The 26,389-nt window shown below is 39.5% G+C and overlaps 1 protein-coding gene across 1 annotated transcript in view; it reads left to right on the plus strand.

The window, feature by feature from the left end:
- Nucleotides 1-1,243: 1,243 nt before the first annotated feature.
- The window catches only part of C1H10orf67 (chromosome 1 C10orf67 homolog), a 99,026-nt gene continuing 73,880 nt past the window's right edge, over nucleotides 1,244-26,389 (plus strand). The window contains exons 1-4 of the mRNA XM_036023324.1: nucleotides 1,244-1,480; nucleotides 11,372-11,492; nucleotides 15,047-15,190; nucleotides 16,254-16,328. Coding sequence (XP_035879217.1) covers nucleotides 1,386-1,480; nucleotides 11,372-11,492; nucleotides 15,047-15,190; nucleotides 16,254-16,328 — 435 coding nt within the window. The 5' untranslated portion in view covers nucleotides 1,244-1,385. The remainder of the gene's footprint in view (nucleotides 1,481-11,371; nucleotides 11,493-15,046; nucleotides 15,191-16,253; nucleotides 16,329-26,389) is intronic.

Below are 26,389 nucleotides of genomic sequence, written 5' to 3' on the forward strand. Positions count from 1 at the left end.
CCTGCTTCTAAACAGATCAGATTTTAAATTTTAACTTGGAATTTAATTCTTTATATTTAAGAATTTATATGCTTTGTGTTACAAAAAATCACTGAAGAACAATTTGTTATAAATACAGACATTTCTTTTTAAAATACATTTTGATTACATAATAAAATTTTTCTAAGTAAGCTTAGAAGTTAGATTTCAAAAATAAAAACCTTTGTAGAATAAAAGTAACTTTTCTGTTCATCTCTCCAAAGGAAACTGTGCCTTCAGAGAAGATTATTTAGGTACTGATTATGATTTTTGTTCATCATTTGGGGCTTTTCCTCTTTGTGTTTAAATATAGGAGTGGTGATAATTGCTTCAGTGATTTCCTTTTTTCTATTTTGAGCTTCTATCAAAATAACTTCTTTTCACATAGTTATTATAAGGAAGATAAGAAAATATTTTGCTTTCCTGTAGATAATATACCAAAATGGAAATGTAGTACACTTAATTCTAAGACCAAGCAGTGACATCAATCTTAGGGTACATGTCTCCGTCAATTATCAGGGAGTGACATTTAAAACAAAGGACGAGCAACAGTTCCACGATTTAAAATTTTTCTCTTATTATTGTAGGAACTTAGTAAAACATGAATTCCACATACGAGCCTAACATCTTAGTTCTGGCCTTTAGATTAAATAGAAAAGTAGGCCTGTTTAATCTCTGCAAAGAATTTTTGTTTTTTGTCTATGAACACCTATGTCTGTGCTTTAGTGGCAGGCAGGTGTAGGCAATTCATCAGGCCGCTTGCTTCCTTCTTAATATGGCATTGCTCTGAGAGCCCAGGACTCAATGTGTCCTGAACATCGTTACTAGATGGGCGCACTATTTTAACATCTCTCGGAGGGTGATCTGTAGCATACGGCAGAGGGCTAGAAAAGCAAGGGTCACCGAACTAAAGGTGTTATAGAAAGATAGCAGAAGGAATCCACACCCTACCCACCCCACCTCCCCAAGAGCTTGGGCCTCGCCAAAGGTTGGACTCAGAGCCTTAGGTGAAGAGATGGCAAGAAGTGTGGGAGGTGGTGGGATGTCGCAGGATTATCTACAGGGGGTCCAGCTTTCTGGGGACATTACAGGGATGGTCTGGCTCGTAGACTGGTCTGGCCTGGGAAGAGAATGCCTTGTCGGAATGCCCAGTGTGCGCGCAGAAGGAAGCGGCACTGAGGTGACGCCAGAGCCCACCAAGCGGTCCTCTCCGACCCCGCCGCGCCCCCAACCGGCGGATTCCTGCGCCAAGCCAGTTCCCTAGGAGTTGCCATGGCAACGGACGCCGATTCTGGCCTCGCGCTTCTTCGAGATTGAATCTCCGCGGAGGCGGTGCGCGGCGCAGCCGCCAGCCCCCCACGGCTCCTATGGAGAACTGGCGCTACACGCTCGAAAGCGAGGAGTACCGGAAGAGCCTCGAGAACGGCGAGTCTGTCACTGAACAATTCCAGACCCGCTCCAGGTGACCGCGCAGGCTGTAGCGCTCCGCGCGCCGCCACCTCCTTCCCTTGGGCGGGTCCCGCCTGCCTGGGCCCGCCGCGCTCCGCGCCCAGCACCTCTTTCGCGCAGCCGACAGGCCCCAAAGCTGCTATTTTAATTCCCTAAATCTATTACTGTACACTAAGAGGGCAAACTCTGGAGCCAGACTGCCTGGGTTCAATCCTGACACCCTTTTAGAAGGCCCATGAGTTGAGCAAATTACTTCTCTGTGCCTCAGTCACTCCATTGGAAAACAGCAATGATGTTGTTCATAGTTCATACTGAACATTTAATGAATTAACCTGGTTAAGGTGTTTAGAAGAGTGTCGTGTATATAATGCCATCTGTTATTCTTTGATCCTTTTTTTAGTTTTTATCTTTCACACTCCTTCTTTGCCCCCTCTCCTCCAGTTCTGTTTATTTGGATAATGCAGAGCTGATATTTCTGGAAAAATATATTTTTCTTTTTAAAATCCTTTAAAATCGGTAGGTAGCCAGCAATAGATTAGCCTTTATGTAAACACTTAAAATTCTCTAACACAAGGCCCACATGATGCCAGATGGCCTAGCCTAGAAGTAAGACCCTCAGAGAGGGGGTGGGGGGAGGGAGGCGAGGGAGGGAAGAGAATGAGAACCACAGCTGTACTAGCCAACCTTGGGGGCTGATCCAGTGATACCCTTCTACCAAGCTCAGTCTCCCCAGCTCAACTCTATTAAGTGGATGCATTTGTTAAAATCAATCAGGGTACACACAGGACCTGGTTTATTGGTTTTGGAAGGCACATGTGGGCGGTAGCGCAAGGTTAGCATCATAGTCACACAGTGTCTAACCTGTTCTAGTTGTTGTTTACTTACAGGAATGACTTCCTGCTCTGGATTCTTTGGCATTACCTGGTGGGTAGTTCTCCAACAAAACGCACCCTCTGGTCTCAGTGAGCAGACTGACAATGCCAGGTGCTCAATGAGGGCATGTTATCTGAACAAAGGAACCACTGAAACCCATGTTCATTTCTCTTCAGCCACAGTGCTCGGGGGACTGTGTCAGTGCCCTGGTATGAGTGTATGAGTGAGAAAGACTCCAGTATTGACTGAAATGCTGGGATTAAGGCAAAGTTAGGCCCAGGGGAGACAGCAATCTGCCAATGGACAAAAGCCCTGCCTTTGTGAAGTTGACATTGCAGTCAGGAAACCAATGACAAACAAGCGAACTATATAATAAATAAGTTAGATAATAGTGGTAAGTACCAGAGAAGAAACAGAGCAGGAGAGAGCAGAGGGAATCCTGTGTGGAGTGTAATATCAAGGAAGGCTTGGCCAAGATGACATTGGGGTGAAGACTGCTGGCTTGAGAGGGAGCCATGTAAGTATAGAAGGACAGAGTGTTCCAAGCAGAGAACAGCAAGTGGAAAGGAGTGAGCCTGGGTGTTCTAGGACCATCAAGGAAGCCGGTGTGGCTGGGGCAAAGTGACGGGGAGAGCAGAGGAAATTAAGTTAGAGGTAAGAGGTTGGTGCCAGATGGTGTGGGACCTAGATCACTGTAAGGCCTTCAGTTTTGACTTTAAATGAGTTGGTATCATGGTTTTTTTTTTTTCTTTTTAATACTACCAAGCAATTCTCCAAATTCTTAGTGTACATTGACTGGGTGTTCTACCATTTAACTCAATTCTGACACTGTCTGCCTAGAGATAGTATCAGATCCCACAGGTTAAGGGTTCAGTCTCACAGGACTGTCCCTCTTCTTCCTCTTCAGCTGCCAACTGCAAGTCCAGATTTTCACCTGTGCTTCTGACCTCCAGTTATAAATTGGAGGTTCCCATGACCCCTTCCACAGGTTTGATCAACTTGTTAGAATAGCTCACAAAACTCAGGAAGCCAGTTTTCTAATTAGGTTATTTGTTTATTACAAAAATATTAAAGGATGCATATGAAGAGCCAGATGAAGAGACACATAAGGTGAGGCCCAGAAGGGACTTGAGCACAGGAGCTTCTGGCCCTGTGGAGTGTGAGGTGTACCACCCCCTCTGCACATGGATATGCTCTTGTTCACCAACCTGTAAGCTCTCTGAACCCTGTAACTTAGGGATTTTATGGAGGTTTCATTATGTAAGCAAGATTGAGTAAATCATTCACTCTTGATGATTGATTCAATCTCCAGCCCCTTTCTGGAGGTAGGAGTGGGGAGTGGGACTAAAAGGTCCAACCCTCTAACAGTGGCTGGTTCTTCTGACAACTGCCCCCCCACCCCCCACCCCATCCTCAAGGGCTTTCCAAAAGTCCTTCATTAACAAACTCAGGTACTCAGGTGTTGTTGAAAGGAGTTTGTTATGAATGACAAAAGATACCAGTTTACCTTTTCCACATTGAAGCCATTTTAGGAACTGAGACAAAAGACACAAATATTTAACAAAAGATGTTCCCATTGCTCTTGTTGTTTAGGAAATTCCAATGGTTTTGGGAGCTATGAAGCACAAAGACTAAAATATCAATACATATTTATTTTAAATTACGCTATCACAGATCAGAAGCCATGAGGGGATTGGAGCAGAGGAATGACATCAGCTGGCTAAACTTTCAACAGAATTTCTCTGGTTGTGGTTTTGATGATAGATTATAATGAGGATAATGTCTGAAACAGGGAAAACAGTTAAGGGTCGTAGGGGAGGAAAATACTTTTTTCTCAACTTTTTTGGGTTATTGGCTGAGACACACCTCTTCTCCACTCCCCATACTCCTGTAATATAAAACAGATTAACAGGAAAAGAAAACAGAAGTTTAATAACATATAGTTCTCTTGTATACATGAGAGATACCAGGAAAACTAAGTAAATCCCTGAAATAGCTGGAGCCACCACCTTACATATCACCTGTAGCTAAAGACAAAGGGTGCTATGGGAGGTTACCAGGGAAAGCATGGTAAAATAGGGTAAGATTTGTCATGCCAATTTAAGTCAGTTCCCTCTCCATTGATAAGATCCTCTTCCTGTGATTTACTCATCCTCCTCTTCTTGGCACAGAGAAGGAGACCCTTAAAATGTAGATTTCCTTTCTAAATAAAAATTTCTCTTATAAAAGGGCAACCTTTATTATTTGCAAAGCTTCTTCTGTGTCTACAGTTTCTCAAAATAATTAGCTCAAAATAATCCTTATGCCAAAGAGATATATTTTGGGGTGCCATATTCTATTAGCCTTCTAGTCTGAGTTCAAAAAAGAGGTCTAGCCTGGCTATATCAACTTGGGAGTGATTGCCACAAAGATGGATCTAGAGCTGGGAAACTTAGTGAGCCTTGGGGCCTATCAAAATGGTATATTCTTTGAAGAGGAGGAAAGGGAAGCAAATTTTCTTTATTTAAAATTGAGCAGTGCACCATTGTAAAAGTTTAGCATACCTAACGTTACCAAACCCAAATTCGTGTGACTGATGCTTCAAAAGGCCAAAACTCAAAACATCAGAGCATGGGGTAAGGAAAGGTTTATTGATCAAGAAGGCACCAGCTGAGAAGATGGGAGACTTAATAGTGGCCCAAATCCATCTTGCTCACTGGACTAGTTTGAGGGTTTTTAAGGGCTTGGGAAAATACATATGCAGAAAGACTGGTGGGGCAAGTTTTAATTAAAGGACTATGGAACTTGGCCATTTATGTTAAAGGAGCATCAGCACTGGATCTTCCTGGATGATGAGCCCTTCTGATAGGATTCTGGTGTTCACGTTCTGGTTTGTCTCTGTCCTTTGGTTTTGGGGAGAGGAGGGGATGAGACTTTGGTTCCTGGTGCAGCAGTTGGAGGTCAAAGTTCCCTCCTCTGCACAAGCTTGGGCTGCATGACTTGTGGCTTTGGTCTGTTGTCTCTGAAAAGCAACTTATATCTTGGTCAACAGGATAAGACCATTTTGAGCTGTTTACACTAATGCCATTTTCTTTGACTCATTCATTAATGAGTATTTATTAGGATAGACTATTCTAAGATTCAATGAGAAGTATCATTGTATTCTATTAGTAAATATTCATTGATCTGTTTTCTATAACAAATTGACACATTAATTTTATATCTAGTTTATTAAAAACTATAATTGTTATCTTTCCAAAACTATATTTTGTGCATAACAACCAAGCTATTATTCAGAAGTTACTGAGACTATAAATAAGAACAGTATAGGAACCACTTAGCTAAATTTGTTGTGATGTGGGTTTCCATTCTAGGCAGTGGGGTTTTCACCTATAATTTGAGACATTGGGATTTGACGGGAAACTGAAGGATGAACCTTCAGGTTTCACTTAGGTTCTGAATGGGCTGTATCTTTCTGAACCAGTCCTACAGTAAGTCAGGACATGAGGAACATTAGAGCCACAGTCCTGTTCTCACTAGAGACGGAAAATAGGAACCGGTCACTCCAGGCTTATGATGTTCGATGAGTTATTTACTGTATTTGAACCTCAGTTTCCACATCTTTGTAACAAGGAAGTTAATATCTCTCTTATGAGATTATTCAGAGCATAACCTGAGGGGAAAATGTGTGTGTTGATGCATATGTCTTAACGAAACACATGGGATGAATTAAGCACTCAATGAATAGGCAAACATATTATTTTTAGTTACTCTAATGGGGGTATCTGTAAAATTTCTGAAGTTAATTTAAAAATATTTTACTGTAGTACTTTAATATTATGACAGTAGAAGGCATAACTGAAAACATTATTCTACATTTTAAAATCACATCCTGAAAATGTTTTTTGGTTTTTATTTTTTGTACTTTTATTGTTTTCAAGCTTTTGGGGATAGAATTGACATATAACACTATATATTTGTGATACTAACTACCCACAGTTCATACACCTACTGCCCACAATAGATTTTTTGCTTATAAAGAAAAGGAAAGAAAGAACACACATGTGAAGCTTAATAAAACATGAAACTGATAGTAAAAAGGAGTGCTTGTTACTGAGGAGGTCGAGGACTGGACTGTACTCACGGACTGGAAGGGTGAATCACAGGGCTCCGTCACATGTGCAGCATTGCAGATTAGAAGAAGCAGGTAAAGTTTAGGTGGCAGTTTGTATTTTTTATACTGATGTAGCAGCACTCAGGATCCGAACAGAAGGCAGAAACCTCACCAGTATTTGAACTGGTGAGGTTTTTTTCTTTTCCTTATTAAACATTAACAAGGACTTTTAACTAGTAAAAGGCAGTGAAGTGGCAAACGACTTAAGCAGTTACTGTTGATGCAAATGCAGAATGCAGTTGTGACACCCAAAGGGTAAAATAAGTCCTCTCTCAGATGTGGCTAGTGGCAGAGAAACTTGCCCAAACTTGGAGATCCCAATCTTCATTCCTGATGGTACTGAGCTTCAAAATCTTGTTTTTTTTAGGGGAGAAAATGTAATTTTTGTTTTACCTTTCTGGGTGCTTGGCTGAGACCCCCCTTAATAAAAGACAGGTTAACAGGAGAAAAACAGAAGTTTAATAACATATATACCTCCTATATGAAATATATATATTTAATATATATATTTCAAATTATATATATTTTAATATATATTCAAATATATATTGAAATATATACTCAAATATATACATATTTGAAATATATATATGAAATATATATATTTCCTGTACACATGGGCAATACCAAGGAAAACTAATTAACTCCTGTAAATGGTCCAAGCCACCATCTTAAGTACTTTTTATAATTAAAGAGTAAAGAAGATGAAGTGGGGAGAGGGGAAGCCAGTTATTGGAGGCAATCAGGCAAAGCACAGTATGGTTGTTATGCAACTTTAAGCCTGAGCCTTCTCTACTGATGAGTTTCTAGAGATTGAATCTCCCTTCTCTTCATGGTATAGAGAGAGAGAAAGAAAACCTTACAAGTGTAAAGTCTCGTATAAATGCAAATGTCCCTTACAGAGGGCAACTTCTACTCAGCTTAGAGTTTCTCCTGTGCCTGCTATTTCTTAAAAACAACCAGCTCACCCTGGCTGGCATGCTCAGTGGATTGTGTGTGGGCTGCGAACCAGGCATCGCAGGTTCGATTCCCAGTCAGGGCACATGCCTAGGTTGCAGGCCATGGCCCCCAGCAACTGCACATTGATGTTTCTCTCTCTCTCTCTTTCTCCCTCCCTTCCCTCCCTAAAAATAAATAAATAAAATCTTAAAAAAAAAAAAAAAAAAACAAACAACCAGCTCAAGATAATACTTATGCCAAAGAGGCATATTTTGGGGTGGCAAATTCTGTTCCCTTTCAGCATGGAAATGCTAAAAGGCATCCCAGAGACTCTCTTGAGTTTCCAACATAGTGTTCCTGACTCCACTGTATACCAACAACCAGGCCAGAAGCAGTCACTTCAGCCCCTAGAGTGACTACCTTCTCTGCCTTTGGTTAAATGTTTCTGGGAGGAAGCATTCTCCCCTTGGAAACTAAGAGCTCCAATCTAGCAGATCATAAAAATGTTGGGATAGGAAGCAATTTCAGGAGTCGGTGATTAGGTATATTAGCACAAGATGTAAATTCTACTTTTACCTTTTGATTCTTGGACCTATAGCACGGGAGAGGGAGCACCACTACTGATTCAAAGTATAGCACCACTGTACTGCATCCTATAAGACAGGACCACATCCTTTCATGGATCAGGCTCTCAACTGCCATAAGTGAATCTTCAATAAACTATTCTACCTTTCCACTAGGCCAGCCACTATAGGGTGATGGGACATGTGATAACACCAGGCAGTTCCACTGGCATTAGCCTGTTGCTGCACTATTTTGTTATGAAATTAGTACCTTGATCAGGAATGATGCTATGTATGATGTCATGATGGTAAATAAAGCATTCTGTAATGCTTTATCAATAGATGGTGGTTCTGGCAGATGCATTATGTTCAAGGAATACAAATTAGTATCTTGAATATATGTCTGTCTCAGAGGGTCAGTATTATCAACTTGCCACCAAGTGGCTGACTATCCCTGCTCATCAGTTAATACTTCCATATTAGGGACTCAGTATTGATCTTTGCTGTTGACTGATTAGGCACTCAATGCTTGTCTCATCCAGGCCTGCTTTGGTAAGGGGAAGACCATGCTGTTGAACTCCATCTCTGCCACCATAGCTATTTTTTTTTTTTTTTTGGTGGGAGGAAAACATGATCTCGTCCTCAAGGATGCTCACTGTAAACACAGCTCTGGAGAACGGCCTGTGGAAAGCACGGTCAGGACTTCCCAGTCTTGGCCTGTGTGGAAAGAAGGTACAGGGACACTCAGGGCCCATACCTCCTCTCTGAATAGTACTGGGCTAGTGAGATAGAATATAGCTTGCTGCAATAAATTAAACCCAACCTAAAATACAATTTTCTGTGGAAAAACACTAGAAATTTTCATTGAAATTGAGATCTACATTACTAATGCTCCCTCCCCACCCATATCATACTGTTGACAAGATCTATCATCAGTATACTTAATGTGTGTGGAAGATCAGTTGAAAATTCAGTGACATTATTAGCAAATCATTATTCTGAATATTTAAAAGTTTAAAAAATTTAAGTAGTCTTTCTTAGATGAATATTGCTATGCCTTAATAGTATTCTCCAAACATGATGAAAAAATGATGATATTTTACAGCGTAGTAGTCATAGTCATAATCACCACTACCACAGCATCAATAACGGGTAACACTGCTGAAGGGCTTACTATGTGACATGCACCATTCACAGTACTTCTAAGTGTTAACACACTAATCCTGACAATGACTGTATGTAATGAGCACTATTATTTTGCATAAGAGGAAACTAAGGCACAGAAAGTTTAAGTAATTATGCTATGTCACATAGCTAGAATATCGGTTGATAGAAACTCTCACCAGGTGCATTTATTATATGATGTTGCAGGAAGACCAGAGGTATGACAGGTTTCAGAGTTAGTTGAGTCAAAATTTATACAAAGTCATCAGTCAAAATGATTTTCATCTTTTTAAAAGCTCATTATCTATGTCCTGGCTTTGCCACCAGATAATTGTGGCAGTTCTTGGCATCATTTCTGCATGTGGCAATGTCCACAGTCACAGAGAAAACCTCTCCCCTGGGAGCCCTGTGTAGACAGAAGTGCAGACACAGTGTCTACAGAGAAGGCACTGAAAAGTCTGGTAATTCTGTTACCACTGGTATTTAACTAGACATTAATAAAGGAAAGAGAGCAAAGGGAACTAGATATTCAACTTAATAAAATGGGAAGCATAGGCCCGCTTGCTAGCCAGGAAACTAAAGCTGCACACCCTGGGGGATTACAGCATTTCTGCGCCACGGGGATTAACACTCCTCCCTTTTCCTCTGCAGTACCAGATTGTTGGGAGGCACAGGGGGAGGTTCAGGATCATAGAGGCCTAACTAGAAGGTGTAAACCCATGCAAAGCCCATAGAAATTTGAGAAGTTGATTGGTGTTTTTGAGAAAGCACCTGGTCAGTCCCAAACCCAAGCTCCTGGTTGTAACCCCTGGGAAACAAAGACATTCACTCTCTCTTGCTCATGGCCTGCACTTGGATGGTACACACACTTGTTCTCTGCATGGCCATGTGGCCCAAGGACATGCAACTCCACACGCTGCTTCCAGGAGGGAACCTGAAACAGATTGCAGATGCAAACACATGCTAAACTAGCCAGATGCTGGACTGGACTTTAATACGGAGTATAAACTCTGGGCAGTGGCCTTCATCCTGGCCCTACTGAAGACAAGATTGGACTTTCTCCGTGGTGAGATGGACAGAGATGGGACACTGGAAAGTCAGGAGGGGAACCCCCTTAATTGAATATCATCAATAAACCGCACCACAGAGCCTGATTTCCACCAACAACAATTCCACTTGAGCTTTTATAGCTTTCTTTTTTTTAGCTGACATTTTATAAACCAATAGTTGTGGTAAGTTTCATCAACCTCAAAAAGAAAGACTGCATCCACAATATTGCCCTTCTTGTTATTGTTTGAAATGCTTGTCATTAAAGGTCGGTAAGAGGAGTTTACAAATACTTGCTCTTGGCCTGCTCAGATTTTTTAAGAACTGACTTTGAAAATCAAATACAATACAGTTATGTGATCATCACAAAGAAGCAGTTCTCAAAACTTTTGGTTTCAGGACCTCATTACAAGTCTTAAAAGTTGGGGACCTCAAAGAACTTTAATTTATGTTTTCGCTATTCCTAGTGATCATTTAAAATTATGATAAATCAATTCTGTGTTAATATAAGTAACATTTCACAGAAAAACAAACTGTATTCTTCAAACCAAAAGCTTTAATAAAACTAGTGTCACTTTTTTAGGTTTTTGCAACTCTTTTCAATGCCTGGCTTAATGTAAAATACCTGAATTCTCATTCAATCTGCCATGCAGTCATATATACCCTGCTGCCTCTGGAAAACCCTACTGGCCCCTTGTAAAAGAATGATAGTGCAAAGGCAAACAAAATCTTAATATTACTATGAAAATGATTTTGACCTTGGGAGCTCCCTGAGAGTCTTGGTGTCTCTGGGGTCCTCAGACGACACTTTGAGAACCACCATCTTAAACTAGTTTTTCTTGATATGCCTGTGCCTAATTTATAATGGTTTCAAGTGGTAGCACACATAAAACAGTAGATAAGATACTTAAAAGGGGGCTTATAAATTGATCAGATCTCAGAAAATGGAAATGAGTATCAGTGGAGCAAAAGGCCACAGTCCAGGGAATAGGATAATCCATCAGAGTCCTGGTGAAAACCCCGAATTATCAGCAGGTGATTCAGAGGTGTCCTCACTTTACTAATCCGTCTTTAAAATATAGTATGATTTATATAAAAATATATTCACTAACATATATATTTAAGGAAATATCTGCTACATAAAGCGCATTTAATCTTTTTGTAGACTTAAAATATCAGACGATTTGAAAGTTGGCTTTTTCAGCACAGACCATGCTACTCAAACGGATTCCAATGAAATTATGCCATTAAAAGAGTTAAGCTCATCTACACAAGAGCTAATGCAGGTAAATCTGGATTAATTTGAAACTTCTGAGGTAATTTTTTAAGTATTAATTGCCTTTATGTCTCTTTTTTGATGAACTGAAATGATTAAAAAATTAAAAATATTAGCATCCTTTACAAACTGAATTGGATGACAGTTGTGCTTTTAAAATTTTTCAATAAGACCCTGGCTGGGTGGCTCAGTTGGTTGGACTATTGTCCGATACACCAAAAACATTACGGGTTCAATTCCCAGTCAGGGCACATACCTAGGTTGTGGGTTCAATCACCTGTCAGGGCATTTATGTAAGGCAACCAATTGATGTCTCTCTCTCTCTCTCTCTCTTTCTCCTTCTCCCTTCCTCTCTCTCTCTAAAATCAATACATATACTTGGGTGAGGATTTAAAAAAATTATCAATATGAACCATTACTTATATTTATGTCATATTTATGTTGTGCTTATGTACTTTAGTGAGGTGTTTTGCTACTCTTTTTGTAATTTGACATCTGTGAACATTTTCTATGTATGATACTTTTTAAAAATTGTAGAAAGAAGAGAATAATATAACAAATAATTATGTTACCTAACATATAACTTTGTCAGATCATCCCTTTGGAACTTTTTTGACTGTAAAGAAATAGAACATTTCATGTATGTCAGATATCAAGAGTTATTATTAAATTCCCTAATCAATAAAGCTGTCACATAGGATGGTATCCCACTACTATAAATACTCTTGTGTACTTTGTTTCTGTTTCTTCACTTAACAATAGAACTTGAAAATCATTCCATTATAAGATTTCCTCGTTTATTTCACAAGTGCATCATATCACAGAAACATGCATATTTATTTAGCTATCCTTCTATTGATGGACATTTTGGTCATTTCAAATCTTTTACTGTGATAATTCTGTACATACTCATATGCCAGCAAATCTGTGGTGGAAATTCTTAAAAGTGGAATTTTTGAGTCAGAGGATGTATGCATTAGTCATTTGGAAGGATATTGCCAAATTGCCCTGCATAGAGTTTGTACCAATTTACACTCCCACTAGTTAACATCTGAGGCTGTCTCTTTTCTTACATACTTGCCAATTTGTTGTCTTTTTAAATGCTTTTGGGAAAATTTTATAACTATTCCCTTGCAGCTAAGGATGTCTAAGATGACTAAGTTGTGGTCAATAGAATTTAGATGGAAATGTTATCTGGCTGCTTTTGGGAACCTTCTTAAAGACACAGTTTACATGCACTTTCTATGTGTTAACTTCCCTCCCCCACTCCCTCTCCCTTCCTTCCTTCTTTCCTTTTTATTCTCTAGCGTCTTTGAGTTGTTGGTTGTGTTTTGGTCATATATCTAGAGTTTATATAGTGTCAAAGGGAGCCTGTGGTCCAGCAGGAGTTTGTTTGACCACACTGGGATCCCTGAGCCTCCCTTCTTCAGAACAAGGAGTCCGGTTCTTGTTGGCAAAGCTGTAGGGCTGGTTCTTCTAAAGGCAAAGTCATCTCTACTTGTTCCTGCAATTAAAGGAGATTCTTAAGACTTCACTTGCTCTAAGATATATTTTTTAATGATTTCTTAACGTAGTACCCTTATATAAAGAGAAAGGAATATGAGTCAGTGTCATTCAAATCTGGGCTTTTCTCTTATTCAGCCACATAATATTAGACTAGTATGTTACTTAACCTCTCAAAGTCTTGATATCCTTACCTGCAAAATAAAACAATGCACAGAGCATGAGGATACTAAAGTGTGATTCTTTCTAAGCATCAAATTCTAAAGTGAGTGTGAGTTAGATTCCATTTGCAGAATTTGGAAAGGGAATGTTGCACACCAGACCAGTGACTCTTAGCTCTTAAATCAGATCAAGGGCAATAAAAAAGGGAATCAAGAGGTGAAGAGAAAAAAATCACTGGAGCAGTTTCTTTAGAAAGCACAATTGCCGTGCTCTTGGTCGGGAATGGGGGAGCAGAAGTGATCGTCCTCTGCTGACAGCTAGTAAGGTAGGCTTCTATGGAACTTGAAATTTTTTTTCTGTTATTGGAAAACATAGAGGACTAGTGCTTGATCTGTGTGTAAAAAAGCTAAAGTGTGTTGTGACAATAAGACAGAGTGGCTAATTTGGGATCAGTCTACACTTCAGAGTGATTGTTTTCTGTGGACCAGATGAGGTCTATGAGAGAGAGAAGAAGAAGGAAGACAAGGGGGAGGAGGAGAAAGAGGGGGAGGAAAGGGAAAAGGGAGAGTAGGGGAAGGGAAAAAGGGGGAGGAGAAGAAGAAAGAGCAAGAGTGCTAACCAATGTGGGATATTCTGGGTCCTATTCAGTACAGTGGTCTAGGAAGACAGAGGACCACCAATGGCAGGAAAAGAAAAAAAGAGAACTCCAGATTCACAGGGACTGAGGAAGGGGCAGCCATGATCACCATAGTAGGGAAGCATCTGCTTGGGTCACTATGCATCCACAGGAGAAAGGGTCCTGGCGGGGAAGAGGGTCCCAGCAATGGGAATCTCTGGAGAAGCCATGTCAGTGCCCAAGGGAAGAAAGTTAGTTCTCTTGACCTGCCGGTCCTGGGGGGTGAAGCCACCCCACCGTGCAGGAACAGCCATGCTCCTTTATCTCCTTGACCTTGTCCATGCTGGAGACCCAACAACTGGAGTGTGAAAGGAGAGGTGAGATAGGAGAGAGTTCAAGAATGAATCACACTCTTTCCCTTAAAGACAGGCAGCTACTGCCCTAATCTCTTGGTGTGCAGAGAGAAGCCTTACCCGTGAATGAAGTTAGAAGTGGTCATATTAACTCATAGTGGTCATATTCCAAAAGATATTTTTGAGGTTGTGATTCGAGTGATGGTAGGACTTCTGTTCTCAAGAATGAACAAAAAGTAATGAGATTGCCTAAAGTTTTCATTCAGGACAGGGACAGATTAACTAGGAATACATTTTAAATGGATGGTGGGAAATAAAAATACATTGTCTTTTAATGATCACAAATAATAATGATCAACACACTGGTTATACATTTAAGTGGTTGGCTAGTCGATTCATAACAAATAGTGACTTAGCCCATCTCTTCTGATCCAAATTTCACATCTTAAAACTATACATTTTGGGGTATGACAAAAGATCATTGTTAGCACAGGTGTTTAATTCTGTATGAGAGTAGATTACTAGGAACCTCCTCTCTCTTATTCCATTAGCTTCTAATCCTTTAGCAGCACTTCCCAATACTGTATACACAGTATCTGACAGCTAATCTTAAAAGGCAGTCCAAGTTCTGGCCAGGTAGCTCAGTTGATTAAAGATTTCCCCAATACTCCAAGGTTGTGAGTTTGATCCCCCATCAGGGCACATGAAAGAATCCACCAATGAAGGCATAAATAAGTTGAACAACAAATTGATGTTTCTCTCTCCTTTCCTCTCTCTTTCTAAAAAATCAATAAAAATTTTTAAAAATTAAAAAGACAGAACAATCCCCTGACCAGGTACCCAGGTTACATGCCAAAAACTAGGCATGGTGTTACAGTTTCAACAGAGAGGACCCGTACTCTGAATAATGTATGTTTTTCTTTTTTTTAGATTATTAAATCCCTTCAGGTAGATTTTGGGTTCCTGAAACAATTGCTTCAATTGAAGTTTGAGGACCGTCTTAAAGAGGAGTCTTTCAATCTCTTTACTGCTCTACACGACAGGATCGTAATGATAGAAAAACATTATCAACAGGTAGAAGTACTCTCGTGTGTGTGTGTGTGTGTGTGTGTGTATTAATCTTGTGCTTAGATATGTAGGCACTACAGTTTTGAACTTGCAACTTTTGAGGGCAATTTAATTTGCATGTTTGTGTCCCATATAATAGCAACATAGAGCTATGTAGAGCTATATAATACATACAGCTTTGCTGTGTGTCAGGAACTTTTCTAAATACTCTGTATATGAATTTATTTAATCCTCATACTATCCTTATGAAGTAGTACCATTATCCCTCTTTTATAGATGAGGAAACTGAGGCACAGAAAGGTTAATTAACTTGCTCAGAATCACCACTTTAAAACTGCTGAGTTTAGGTTCCAGGCCAGTTTGATGACCTGGCTCTCAGCTGCAATTTTATGTGCTCTTGTGCTTTAATGGCTTTTGGGAGCCAAAGGCAAGAAAACTCTGCTGCTTTGAGGAATTTCTTAAAATCTTTGGCCAAATTAGCATATTTATCTGTCATTATGAATAGGCATCACTCTTACTTCTCTGTTGTAAAACAAAAAATCCAACTCCGCCTATTGTTGACCACAGCATTTTAAGTACCATAAGCCTTCTAAATCAATTTTCTCAAGCCCTTTAATATCCTAAAATGGAAATGCTATTATCCCTGATCTATAGGAACTGAGCTGCCAAAATTAAGTACTATTCTGCTGTGTATAATACACACCCACATTTTTGTGCGCATTATACATGGGATTATTATACTCTTGGTATATAATCATTATACCCATGCATAATGCACATTCTTATTTTTCCCTAAAAAATTTGGGCATAAAGGTGTGCATTTTACATGGCAAAATATGGTAATTTTCACTTATTTTATCCATGTAGACTCTATTGCTTTGGTTAAATGCAAGTAAAAAAAATGGAATGTATTATAATAGCTGTAGCATAGGAGAAATGATTATAAAATAAAGTTTTCAAGGGATTGTGATGATTTGAATGGTTTTATACTGAGTTCCTCCATAGTAGGTATGAGAGTTGTTTTCAGAAATGCATTGTGGTGCTCACTGTACTTATTTTTGGATTGCAGAATGAGGATCACATAAGAAAATGCTACAATCAGCAGTTGGCAGATGCCATAGCTATTATCAGAGGAATGTACAGGGTGAGTTTTTAGTGCTGTCCTGAGCAAGGCCAGCTTTGTATCTTGGAAGTGAACAGAGTGTAGCTCACTATGGCTTGCCAGTCTGCGTTACATTGATGTAAAAGAATTCAAACCTGTAGATAGTTTTTATAAGAGTTTATTTGAGAAAAACTGATGACATATGCCAGTGAGCAAGATCTCAAATGCTCTTCATAATGATAGTTTTGTAGCTACTTTTATACATTTAAAATGAAAGGGGGAATGTAAGAAATATTATGTAGAGGTGGGAGAAAGCAAGGTGGTGATTGGATTATAGGTTAACAAAATTATGTGCTCTTGAGGGTGATTACAGTTTATTTCAAAGGTGCAGTTAACCTAGATGCACAGAAACAATGGCTGTGGCTTGCTTGAAGTAAAGATAAACCTTTTATTAAACGTTGTATGACTGGGCTATGACTACTCACCATGACCTGCCCAGTCAGGAATTTATGATCAGATCACCCTATGAAGTTACTTTCCATAGATCTCCTTTTGTCATCCAATGCTTACCTTTGAAGATCTGTTTTCTCAGTTTTCAGGTTCCTGAAAAGGGATTAGGCCTAATATTGTTCATGCTCACATTAAATTGAACAAAATAACACATTATGGTGGTGGATATAACCTTCCAGATACTGGAAAATTCCAATCAGGTATCCGAAGTGCTGGGCAGGTGATGAAGTAATCCAGCTCGGTGAACATGCACTTGAATAGCAGAAGGTCAGATAGTGTTAGGAGAGAGTTCATTGGGTCCATAGTAAATCCCATTAAATCATCTGTGGCTCTCGATGGAGTAACTTTTCTAATGATGAGGACACTTCTACCTGCCAGACTGGTGCTTCACTCCCCTACATAATGGAAAAATTCATAGATTTCAATGATTACTTTTTAGGCTTCGTAAAGACCTTGTACTTCTTCTAGTAGTTATTAACGTCTTCTTTCATTTCAATATGTGCCCATAAAGAAATATTTTTTATTCCAGCAAATTGTGTATTGATTGCATACTTATTTTCATAGCACTTAACACATTTGTGTTTAATGATATAATTCCTTGTTACATGTCTCTGTTCTGTGCCAAACTGTAAGCCTTATCAGGTATGTTGTCTGTGTTATTCACTGTGGTGCCCTGCTTCTCTTAACACTGTGCCTGGTACGTAATTAGCAATCAGCTAAGAACTGCAAAATGAATGGATGGTTGCCTATACTTGTGGCAGATACTGGTCACTCAACAGTCATTCTCCCTCCTCCTTCTTTCCATTAGCAGAAGCCCTTCTTACTCTACAAGCCAAAATGCTAGATCTTTTCTTTTCCAGGTACCTTTCCAGCTATGGCATAAACATGGGCAAGGTCAGGTCCCTGAACAATAGGACCTGAACTTAAATTGACTGTGACATTTGGGGAACAGGTTGTTCTCTCTAATCAAATGAGACTCATGGGGAAAAAATACCCTTCTTTTTCTTTGCTTGACCTTGTTACATCTTCTGATGCTTGGAATTGCTGCAGCCATCCTAAAACCAAAGGCTGAGACACTTTCGATGTGCTAAGTGTGGCAAAGTAGAAAGGCAGAAAGCGTTGGGGACACTGATGACATCACTGAACAGCTAAAGTAACTCTGGACTTGCCCTCCCTCTGGCCCTTTTATTTCATGAGTTCATAACACTCTGAGTGTTTAAGCCACTGTCAGCTATCCATTCAGTTACCTGCAGCTGAGAATATCTATCCCAGGACCCATTGCTCTGTCAACAACCTCTGATCCTATACCCAGTTGCGTTTCCAAAGGTGGCCTTGACATATCCCAAACACCTGTTCCTCTACAGTGTGACCTTGCTCTTCCCCTACCAGAGGGAGAGTATAATTCCCCTCCCCTGAATCAGGGCTGGATCCAGTGACTTGTTCATAAGCACAGAATGTGGAGGAAATAATGCTGCATGACTTTGGAGGCCAGATCAAAAGAAGCCTTGCAACTATATCTTTATACTTTTGGAATCTTTGTCTTCTGGAATCTACCCTCTGATTCCAGCTGCCATGGTGTAAGAACCCCCAGCTATTTTGAGGGTCTACATGGGGTGCTTGGCCTGCAAACCCAATTGAGCCTAGCCTTCAAATCATCGAGTCTCCAGCCATTCATTCTTCCCATCCAGACATTATGGAGCAGAGAAAAGCCATCCTAACTCCCTGACCCATGGAGTTTGTGAACACAATACATTGTTGTTTTATGCTAATAAGTTTGAGGAAATGCAGCAATAAATAGATAACTGGAACAGTATCTTTACACTCACATCAATAACCAATTTCTTAAATGCATTTGTTGGATAGATTACTTCTCTAATGGTTTGGGCAGCACAGTATAACATTGTAGCTGAGAGTTAGCATAGTGTATGTTTTTAAAAAAAGACTCCAGAGTCAGGCTATTTGGGTTCAAATCCTGCCCTGCCCCTTAATTGCTCTGTGACCTCAGGCAAAGTACTGAATCTCTCTGTCTCAGTTTCCATACCTGACAAATGAGGATCACAGAAGTACCTGCCTCATAGGCCTGCCCTGAGGATGAAATGAACCAATCTTTGTGAAGCACTCAAAGGGTGCCTGGCACATGATATGTGCAATATTAGCTCTTGTTAAATAAACAAACACTTTCACATATTCACAGCACTCCTTGGTATTTTTTTCTGTCCCTTAATTATCCTATCTTAGTATTTAGGAGGCCAACACCTTATCCATTAGGCTACTGGGGCTTCTAATTCTCCTATCTTAGTATTTAGGTGCACAGCTCTCTGTCTCCTGACTGCAGAATTCAGATATGATCAAGTGCTTTTAAGATCTCTGTAATCATTATCAATTTTTATTATGTTGAACCATATGAGATTGATATTTTTGGAGTCAAAAAGATTAAATATCAACAATCTTATAAAGTGATGACAGCATGTATACTTATTTTATAACTAATCTTACAGGGAATGAATATAATGTTTCAATATTATGCATAATACTTGCTGTAGATACTCTCAGGCTATTTCTTCTGCTGAGACTTTTTAAAACAAATCATGAATGCATTTCAATTTTATAAAATGTGAATCTTATGCATCTACTGAGAAGCTATTTGATTTTTTTTCTTAACCTATTTATAATTAATAATGTGATAAAACTAATTGAATTTTTAATGTTAAATCAAACTTCCTTTGTATAAACCCAACTTGGTTGTGATATGTATTTTTTAAAACATTTTCCTTGGCTGGTGTGGCTCAGTGGATTGAGTGCTACCCTGTAAACCAAAGGGTTACTAGTTCAGTTTCCAGTCAGGGCACATACCTGGGTTGCAGTCTAGGTCCCCAGTTGGGGGCATACGAGAGGCAACCACACATTGATGTTTCTCTCCCTCTCTTTCTCCCTTCCTTACCCTCTCTCTAAGAATAAATAAATAAAATCTTTTAAAAAATTGTTGTTGAATTTAATGTGTTAATATTTTGCTTAGGATATTTTAAATCTACATTCATCAGTGAGGCAACCTGTTTGTTTGTTTTTGTTGTTTTGCTGTCCTTGCTGGGTCTGGTATCAGGGTTATGGCAGCTTCACAAAATGAGTTGGACTGTTGTGCCTAGTTTGTTCCCTAGGAGCACTGGCATAAAATTAGAAATTTTTCTTCCTTTAATATTTAGGATTGCCAGAGGATCCAGCTGGGCCTGGAGAGATTGATTGATTGACATATTTTGGACTCATTCAGTTCCCTTAACAATTATAGGACTCTTTGGGTTTTCTATTTCTTTTGAGTTAGATATAATGAAATATTTTTCCAGGGCCTTGTCTATTTCATTTAAACTCAAAAGTCTGGTGGAATAAAGGCTTAATAATATATGCCTTATTGATGTTTTATATCTTAATCCTATATTTTAAATCCCATTACATATTTTTATTACTATTTTATCCATTTTCATTGAGTTTTTAAATGTCACATGTCTTTCATGACTAGGAATTCTATTTGATGCTCTATGCTTGGTTATTTAATTTTGTTTCTACAACTCTTGCTTTTTGTTCATAATTTCAGTATGGTTATTCTTATGTGTTTAAATAAACATATTTAAATATTATTGATTTATATTCTATGTTTCACAATTTCCATAACTTCCATCTTTGAGTGTGTGATAAGTACTGGCTGTCGCTTATGATGTATCTTTTACTTTTGGGTTTCATGATTTTTGTGAATTCATATTTTTGTGGGACTTCTGTGAAGTCTGAAATAGAAGTGGGTTATAGCAGAGAATATTTATATTTGCCTTTGTGATACTCCTGGATATGTGACCACTTTAATCTAATTCTCAGCTAGATGTATGACTTTGGGCCATAAAACTGCGTGGGCCATCTTATGCTTATAAGAAATTTTTTCCCTCCCTATATTTGGAACCAAGTTTCCAGACACAGGAAATTTCACTTTCAGTGGGGTGGGAGCAGGTATAGAGTTCCAGGTGGTTACTTCTAGTTTGTTCTTGCACTGAAGGGGTGGCCCTCAGGTATCTCAACCTTACTTAGAATTGCCATGCTGAGGAACACCTAGGCGATGTCTCTTCTCAGTGCCCTGTAAAGAGGTGTAAACCAAGGTTCCAATTCTCCTGGTTCACCAATGCACAGGAGTGAAGGCTGGCTTCAGTATGCACACTTCAGTCTTGTTTTGGCCTCAATATCCCTTACCATGTGTTTATAGGTGTATTTTACCTATGTTATCTAGAATCTTTGTTGTTTACATTGCGAGGGTAATTCAGAATTCCATGAATTTTTTTTAACATGCTTTCATAGTACTTTCTGTCTTCAGTGATTTCTGGAACACTGATATACTTCTAATGTATATCAGATGTTCTAAAAATGTGGCTAAATGACTATGGTTCTTTATATATACTTTTTATACTTCTAAGAGCAGAAGTCCTAAAATAGTTAAGTGCTTTATATTCATCAGTTTTTTGTAAACATATGCTGGTTAACTATGCTTCGCCAACAGTATATTAGTTGTGGTTAGTTGATTTATCTAATTTAATAATTGTTTTAATGATACAAAAGTCATTATTTGAATCTTTGCTTTGGCTTTTTGGTATGACCTCAGAGAGCCTTCCTAATTCTGGCCACCCAGTTTGTAAAACAGGGCTTAGTCATACGAAAGAAAAGAACAGTATTGAAAAAAAACAACCAAAGTGTACACTTTTGGTTAAAATGTAATTTTTGATTAAGTGTAAATAACTCTCTGCTGCCACCTGGAGTTCAGTTAATGATACAGGTATGAGTACTTTTTCAGCTATGGGGCAAAAGTCTAAATCCATTTAACTTTAAAAACAATTTCTTGTGTGTTACTATAGTATTGTGTACATTTCAAGGTAAAAGAAAATATTTTCTAAAAATGTATTAGCTCAGATTCAGGTAAAAAGATAGAAAATACTTTAGGTATTTCGACTTCCGGCAAGATGGAGGAATAGGTAGATGCACTGTACCTCCTCGCACAACCAAGATTAGAACAACAATAATTTTACAGACAGAATATCACTCAGAACTGACAGAGGATTTATCTGAATGGAAGTTGGACAGCCAAGAAGTTGAAGTAGACCCGTACATCCAGACTGGTAGGAGAAGACGAGCCAGGCGGGCGCGGGGCTGGCACATGTTGGCGGCGTGTGGAGGTCAGGGAAAATTTGGCGCGAAATCAGTGCGACAGCCATTAGGGCGCAAGAACGCAGCGGTGATCCCTGAGTACATAAGCTGCGGCTGGCGGACCCAGTGAGGCAGCGATTGTGGAGCAAGGCAGAGCTCACAGCCCAGGATCCCTAAGAAGGGTCTGAGCCCAGGAAAACGGAACTACCGCCATTGTTCACCCCCACCCCTGCCCCCACATATAACATCACAATCTAGCGACCGGGGTGCCCAGCCCCGGTGAACACCTAAGGCTCCGCCCCCCACCATAACAAGAGCAACCGGAAAAAAAAAAGGAGAGATAGGGAAAGATATAAGACATATTTCCAGCAGAACAGATCAGTCCCCCAGGACTCATCCTTTTGAGCAACCAAGAAATAGCCAATCTATCAGATGCACAGTTCAAAACACTGGTGATCAGAAAGCTCATGGAATTGATTGATTTTGGGCGCAATTTAGATGAAAGGATGCAGGTTACCATAAAAGGGATGCAGGAAGATACGCAGAGGAGAGCCAATAGTGAAAGGAAGGAATCTGAGTCTCAAAACAATACAGTGGACCAGAAGGAAGATAGAATCAACCAAGCAGGAAAGCATAATGAAATAAGAATTCAAAAAATCGAGGAAAAGCTTAAGAGCATCCAGGACACCTTTAAACATTCCAACATCCGAATTATAGGGGTACCAGAATGGGAAGGAGAAAAGCAATAGATTGAGCACGTATTTGAACAAATAATAAAGGAGAACTTCCCCAATCTGGCAAAGAGAACAGTCTTCCAAGAAATCCAAGAAGCTCAGAGAACCCCAAAGAAGCTGAACCCAAGAAGAAACACACCAAGGCACATCATAATTACATTAGCCAAGGTAAAAACAAAGGAGAGAATCCTAGAAGCAGCAAGAGATAAGGGGACAGTAACCTACAAAGGAGTTCCCATCAGACTGTCAGCTGATTTCTCCAAAGAGACCTTACAGGCAAGAAGGGGCTGGAAAGAAATATTCCAAGTCATGAAAGACAAGGACCTACATCCCAGATTGCTCTATCCAGCAAAGTTCTCATTTAGAATGGAAGGGCAGATAAAGTGCTTTTCAGATAAGGTTGAGTTAAAGGAGTTCATCATCACCAAGCCCTTATTTTATGAAATACTAAAGGGACTTATCTAAGAAAAGAAGATAAAGAAAAGACATGTATAGTAAAAGGACAGCAATCTCACAATTATTAACAACCACACCTAAAGCAAAACCAAAAGAAACTAAGTAAACAACTAGAACAGGAACAGAACCACAGAAATGGAGGGCACATGGAGGGCTAGCAGCAGGGGGGTGGGAGGAGGAGAGAGGGGGAAAAGGTATAGAGAATAAGTAGCATAGATGGTAGGTAGAAAATAGATAGGGGGAGGGCAAGAATAGTACGGGAAATGTAGAAGCTAAAGAACTCATAAGTATGACACATGGACATGAACTAAAGGGGGGAACATGGGTGGGAGAGGGGGTAAGGGTGGAGGGGAGAGAAGGGGGGAAATGGGACAACTGTAATAGCATAATCAATAAAATACATTAAAAAAAAAGGAAATAGGTATTTCAAACACAAGGATTTAATAAAGGGGTCAGAGAACTTTAAAAACTCTTGGAAAGACTGGAGGAGTAAAAGTCTGGGAGACTGTCCACTAGCTTTCAAATTAATAAATGATTTTCCAATGTCATTCATTGAATATCTTTTCCTTTTCTATTGATTTATGATGTTTTCCTTATGTTTAAAGATAAATTGAGTTGGGTATATTAAAAATTTTAAGAGTCTATTGAGCACAGATTTATTCAAATTGGGCAGTGCCCAGCCAGAAGTGGTTAGGACTGCTCTACCAATAGGAACACTACACCAACAGTGGCGTTCCACTGATAGCAGTGTTCTACCCACAGGACCTATATAGAGAAAAGGCAGGAACAAAGCAAGGACAATTTGGTTATAGCTTAAGCATTTGCCTTATTTGCAAAAAGCCTAGTTGGCTGTTTGTGATTGGTTGTCCTTAGGTTTTTACTTCTTAACCTTGAGGCATTTACTGGTTTTGGTTTGGTTAGGCTGCTAAGGTGTTAGAACCATCTCAGTCTAATGGCCTCCTTGTTTGGTATTCATCATTTAGCAACAATAAGGTTTATGTCAAAGTTACTTAGGCTGTTTTGTTGCTCTGTGTTAACATTATCTACACAGTGTGGTGGCCCTCCATTGCTTTTCTGTAGTAAATATTTTTAGAATTACAATATGTTATAATATATGGTAAGTTTAGTTCGTTTTTCATTGAGTCTCTCAAAAATGTCCTAGCTTTTTATTCTTCCAGATAAACTTTCTTTCTTTATTTTTCTTCCACTCCAAAAAAAACTTCCTTTAGCACTTTTATTAAAATTGACTTTGTTGGAAATTTATTCAGTCCCTGGTCAGGTAGTTCAGCTGGTTAAAGTGTCATCCTGAGAGGCCACGGATGCAGGTTTGATCCCTTGTCAGGGCACATACAAGAGTCAACCAGTGAATGCATAAATAAGTGGAACAAAAAAGTGATGTTTCTCTCTCTCTTTCTCTCTCTCCTCCTCCATCCCTCTCTCTCTTCTTATTCTAAAATCAATAATTAAAAAAAAAGAAACTCATAAATTTTGGAAGAAATTTTCATTACTTATTCAATCTATCAAGATTATTTCTTGATTCACACACTTGAATTTTATTTTATGTATTCAATAAAGTTTTATTATCTTATTTATGGAGGTTGTATATATTTTTCATAAAATTAAGTTATTCCAAAACATTATGTTTTGATATTTAGAGGGGATTAAATTTTCTGGACTCTGACTTGTGAAACCCAGATGGGCTTGTACCTCACCCAGGGGCCATTTCCTTGGATTGTGAGGAATTTCCTTCCTGGAACTTTGTAAAGAACATTATGTTGAAAAGAAGGTGAGGAAAAAAAAACAAACCTGGTTATATGGAATGGCAAAAAACTGAAGTCTATACAAGAAAAGAATTATAAGTCACCCCAAACTCACCATGACCCAGTTCTGTACAGCATCTTCCCCCTTAATTCTGTCCTTTCTCCTGAATCATCCGGCCTTAGCTGGTGGCACAACAATTCAGCCAGTCTCCCCACCTGGGAAACCAGGAGTCACTCCCTAGGCTGGGTACCACAACCCAGGCTTCAGGTGGTCACACACTTGTGTGATCACCTCCCTTATCTCCTAGAGTGTGAGCAGGACATGGAACTTGCTTCTAATCAATACAATACAGCAAAAGTGCACAATGATTATATGAGGGAAGAGTGTAGTTCCAGTCTTGCAGAGTTTCTCCTTTGTTAGCTTGGAGGAAGCAAGAGGCCATGTCTAAGAGCCCCAACATTTGGAGGGACAAAGAACTGTGGATAGCCTCTGGAGCTGAGGACAACCTTTGGCTGACAGCAAGAAACTGACATCCTTACTCCTCCAGCCAGAAGGATGTGAATTCTTCCAACAACCTGGGTGAACGCAGAAGCAGGTCCTTTCCCAGTTCAGCCTCTATTGAGACCATTGCCCTGAACACTTTGATTGGCAGACTAGTAGCCCTTAAGCAGAGGACTCACCTAAGCCATGCCTGAATTCCTGACCCTCAGAAACAGTGAGATAATACATGAATGTGTTAAACCACTAAGTTTCTGGTAAAACTGTGACCATAGATAATGGCATAGGCAACAAGTGAACCCTTAAATTTTTTGATGAGCTATCATTTCCTGCCAGTTTGTACCTCTGAAATTCATCCTCTTTCTCTCACCACTGAATAGCTCAGGCAGTCAACATTGCTTGCCTGGCCAGCAGTTATCTTCTGGTCTCCTAAAGTCCATTGTCTGCCCAGTCAAGTGACTGGTTTTTCAAAACACATATCCCGTCACATCATCACCTTATTTAAAATGCCTTCAGTACCTCCTCCATACCTGTAGGATGACATCTAGACCCTTAGCATGGCCCAGAGGCCCTTATATGTCTCCTCTCTTATTTCTTTCCACTTCTTGGCAAAACTTCACCCTCCAGCAGTATGAGCTATGTGCACTCATCTGTGTCCTTCTGCACACCTCAGGTTATTAGTAACCTCCCTGGAATTTTTACATAATGTCTCTTCTTACTGGAATGCTTTCTTTCCTGGATCACCAACACACTGAACTGTGTCACAATTACATACTTATGGATTGGTATGTACACTAAACTTTTTGTTTTTGGGACCATGGGCTAAGTTTTATTCATCTTGGCACTCTGCTTCTTGAGAACCTGATACACAGAGGTATTCAGGAAATATTTGTTGAACAAAGGTCTGAACACCAAGAAAGGTGCCAAGAGAACTTGACCTACACAATGGTCCTGGAAATAGATCATGAGTTT

Source organism: Phyllostomus discolor, chromosome 1 (assembly GCF_004126475.2).
Source record: "Phyllostomus discolor isolate MPI-MPIP mPhyDis1 chromosome 1, mPhyDis1.pri.v3, whole genome shotgun sequence".
Classification (NCBI taxonomy): Eukaryota; Metazoa; Chordata; class Mammalia; order Chiroptera; family Phyllostomidae; genus Phyllostomus; species Phyllostomus discolor.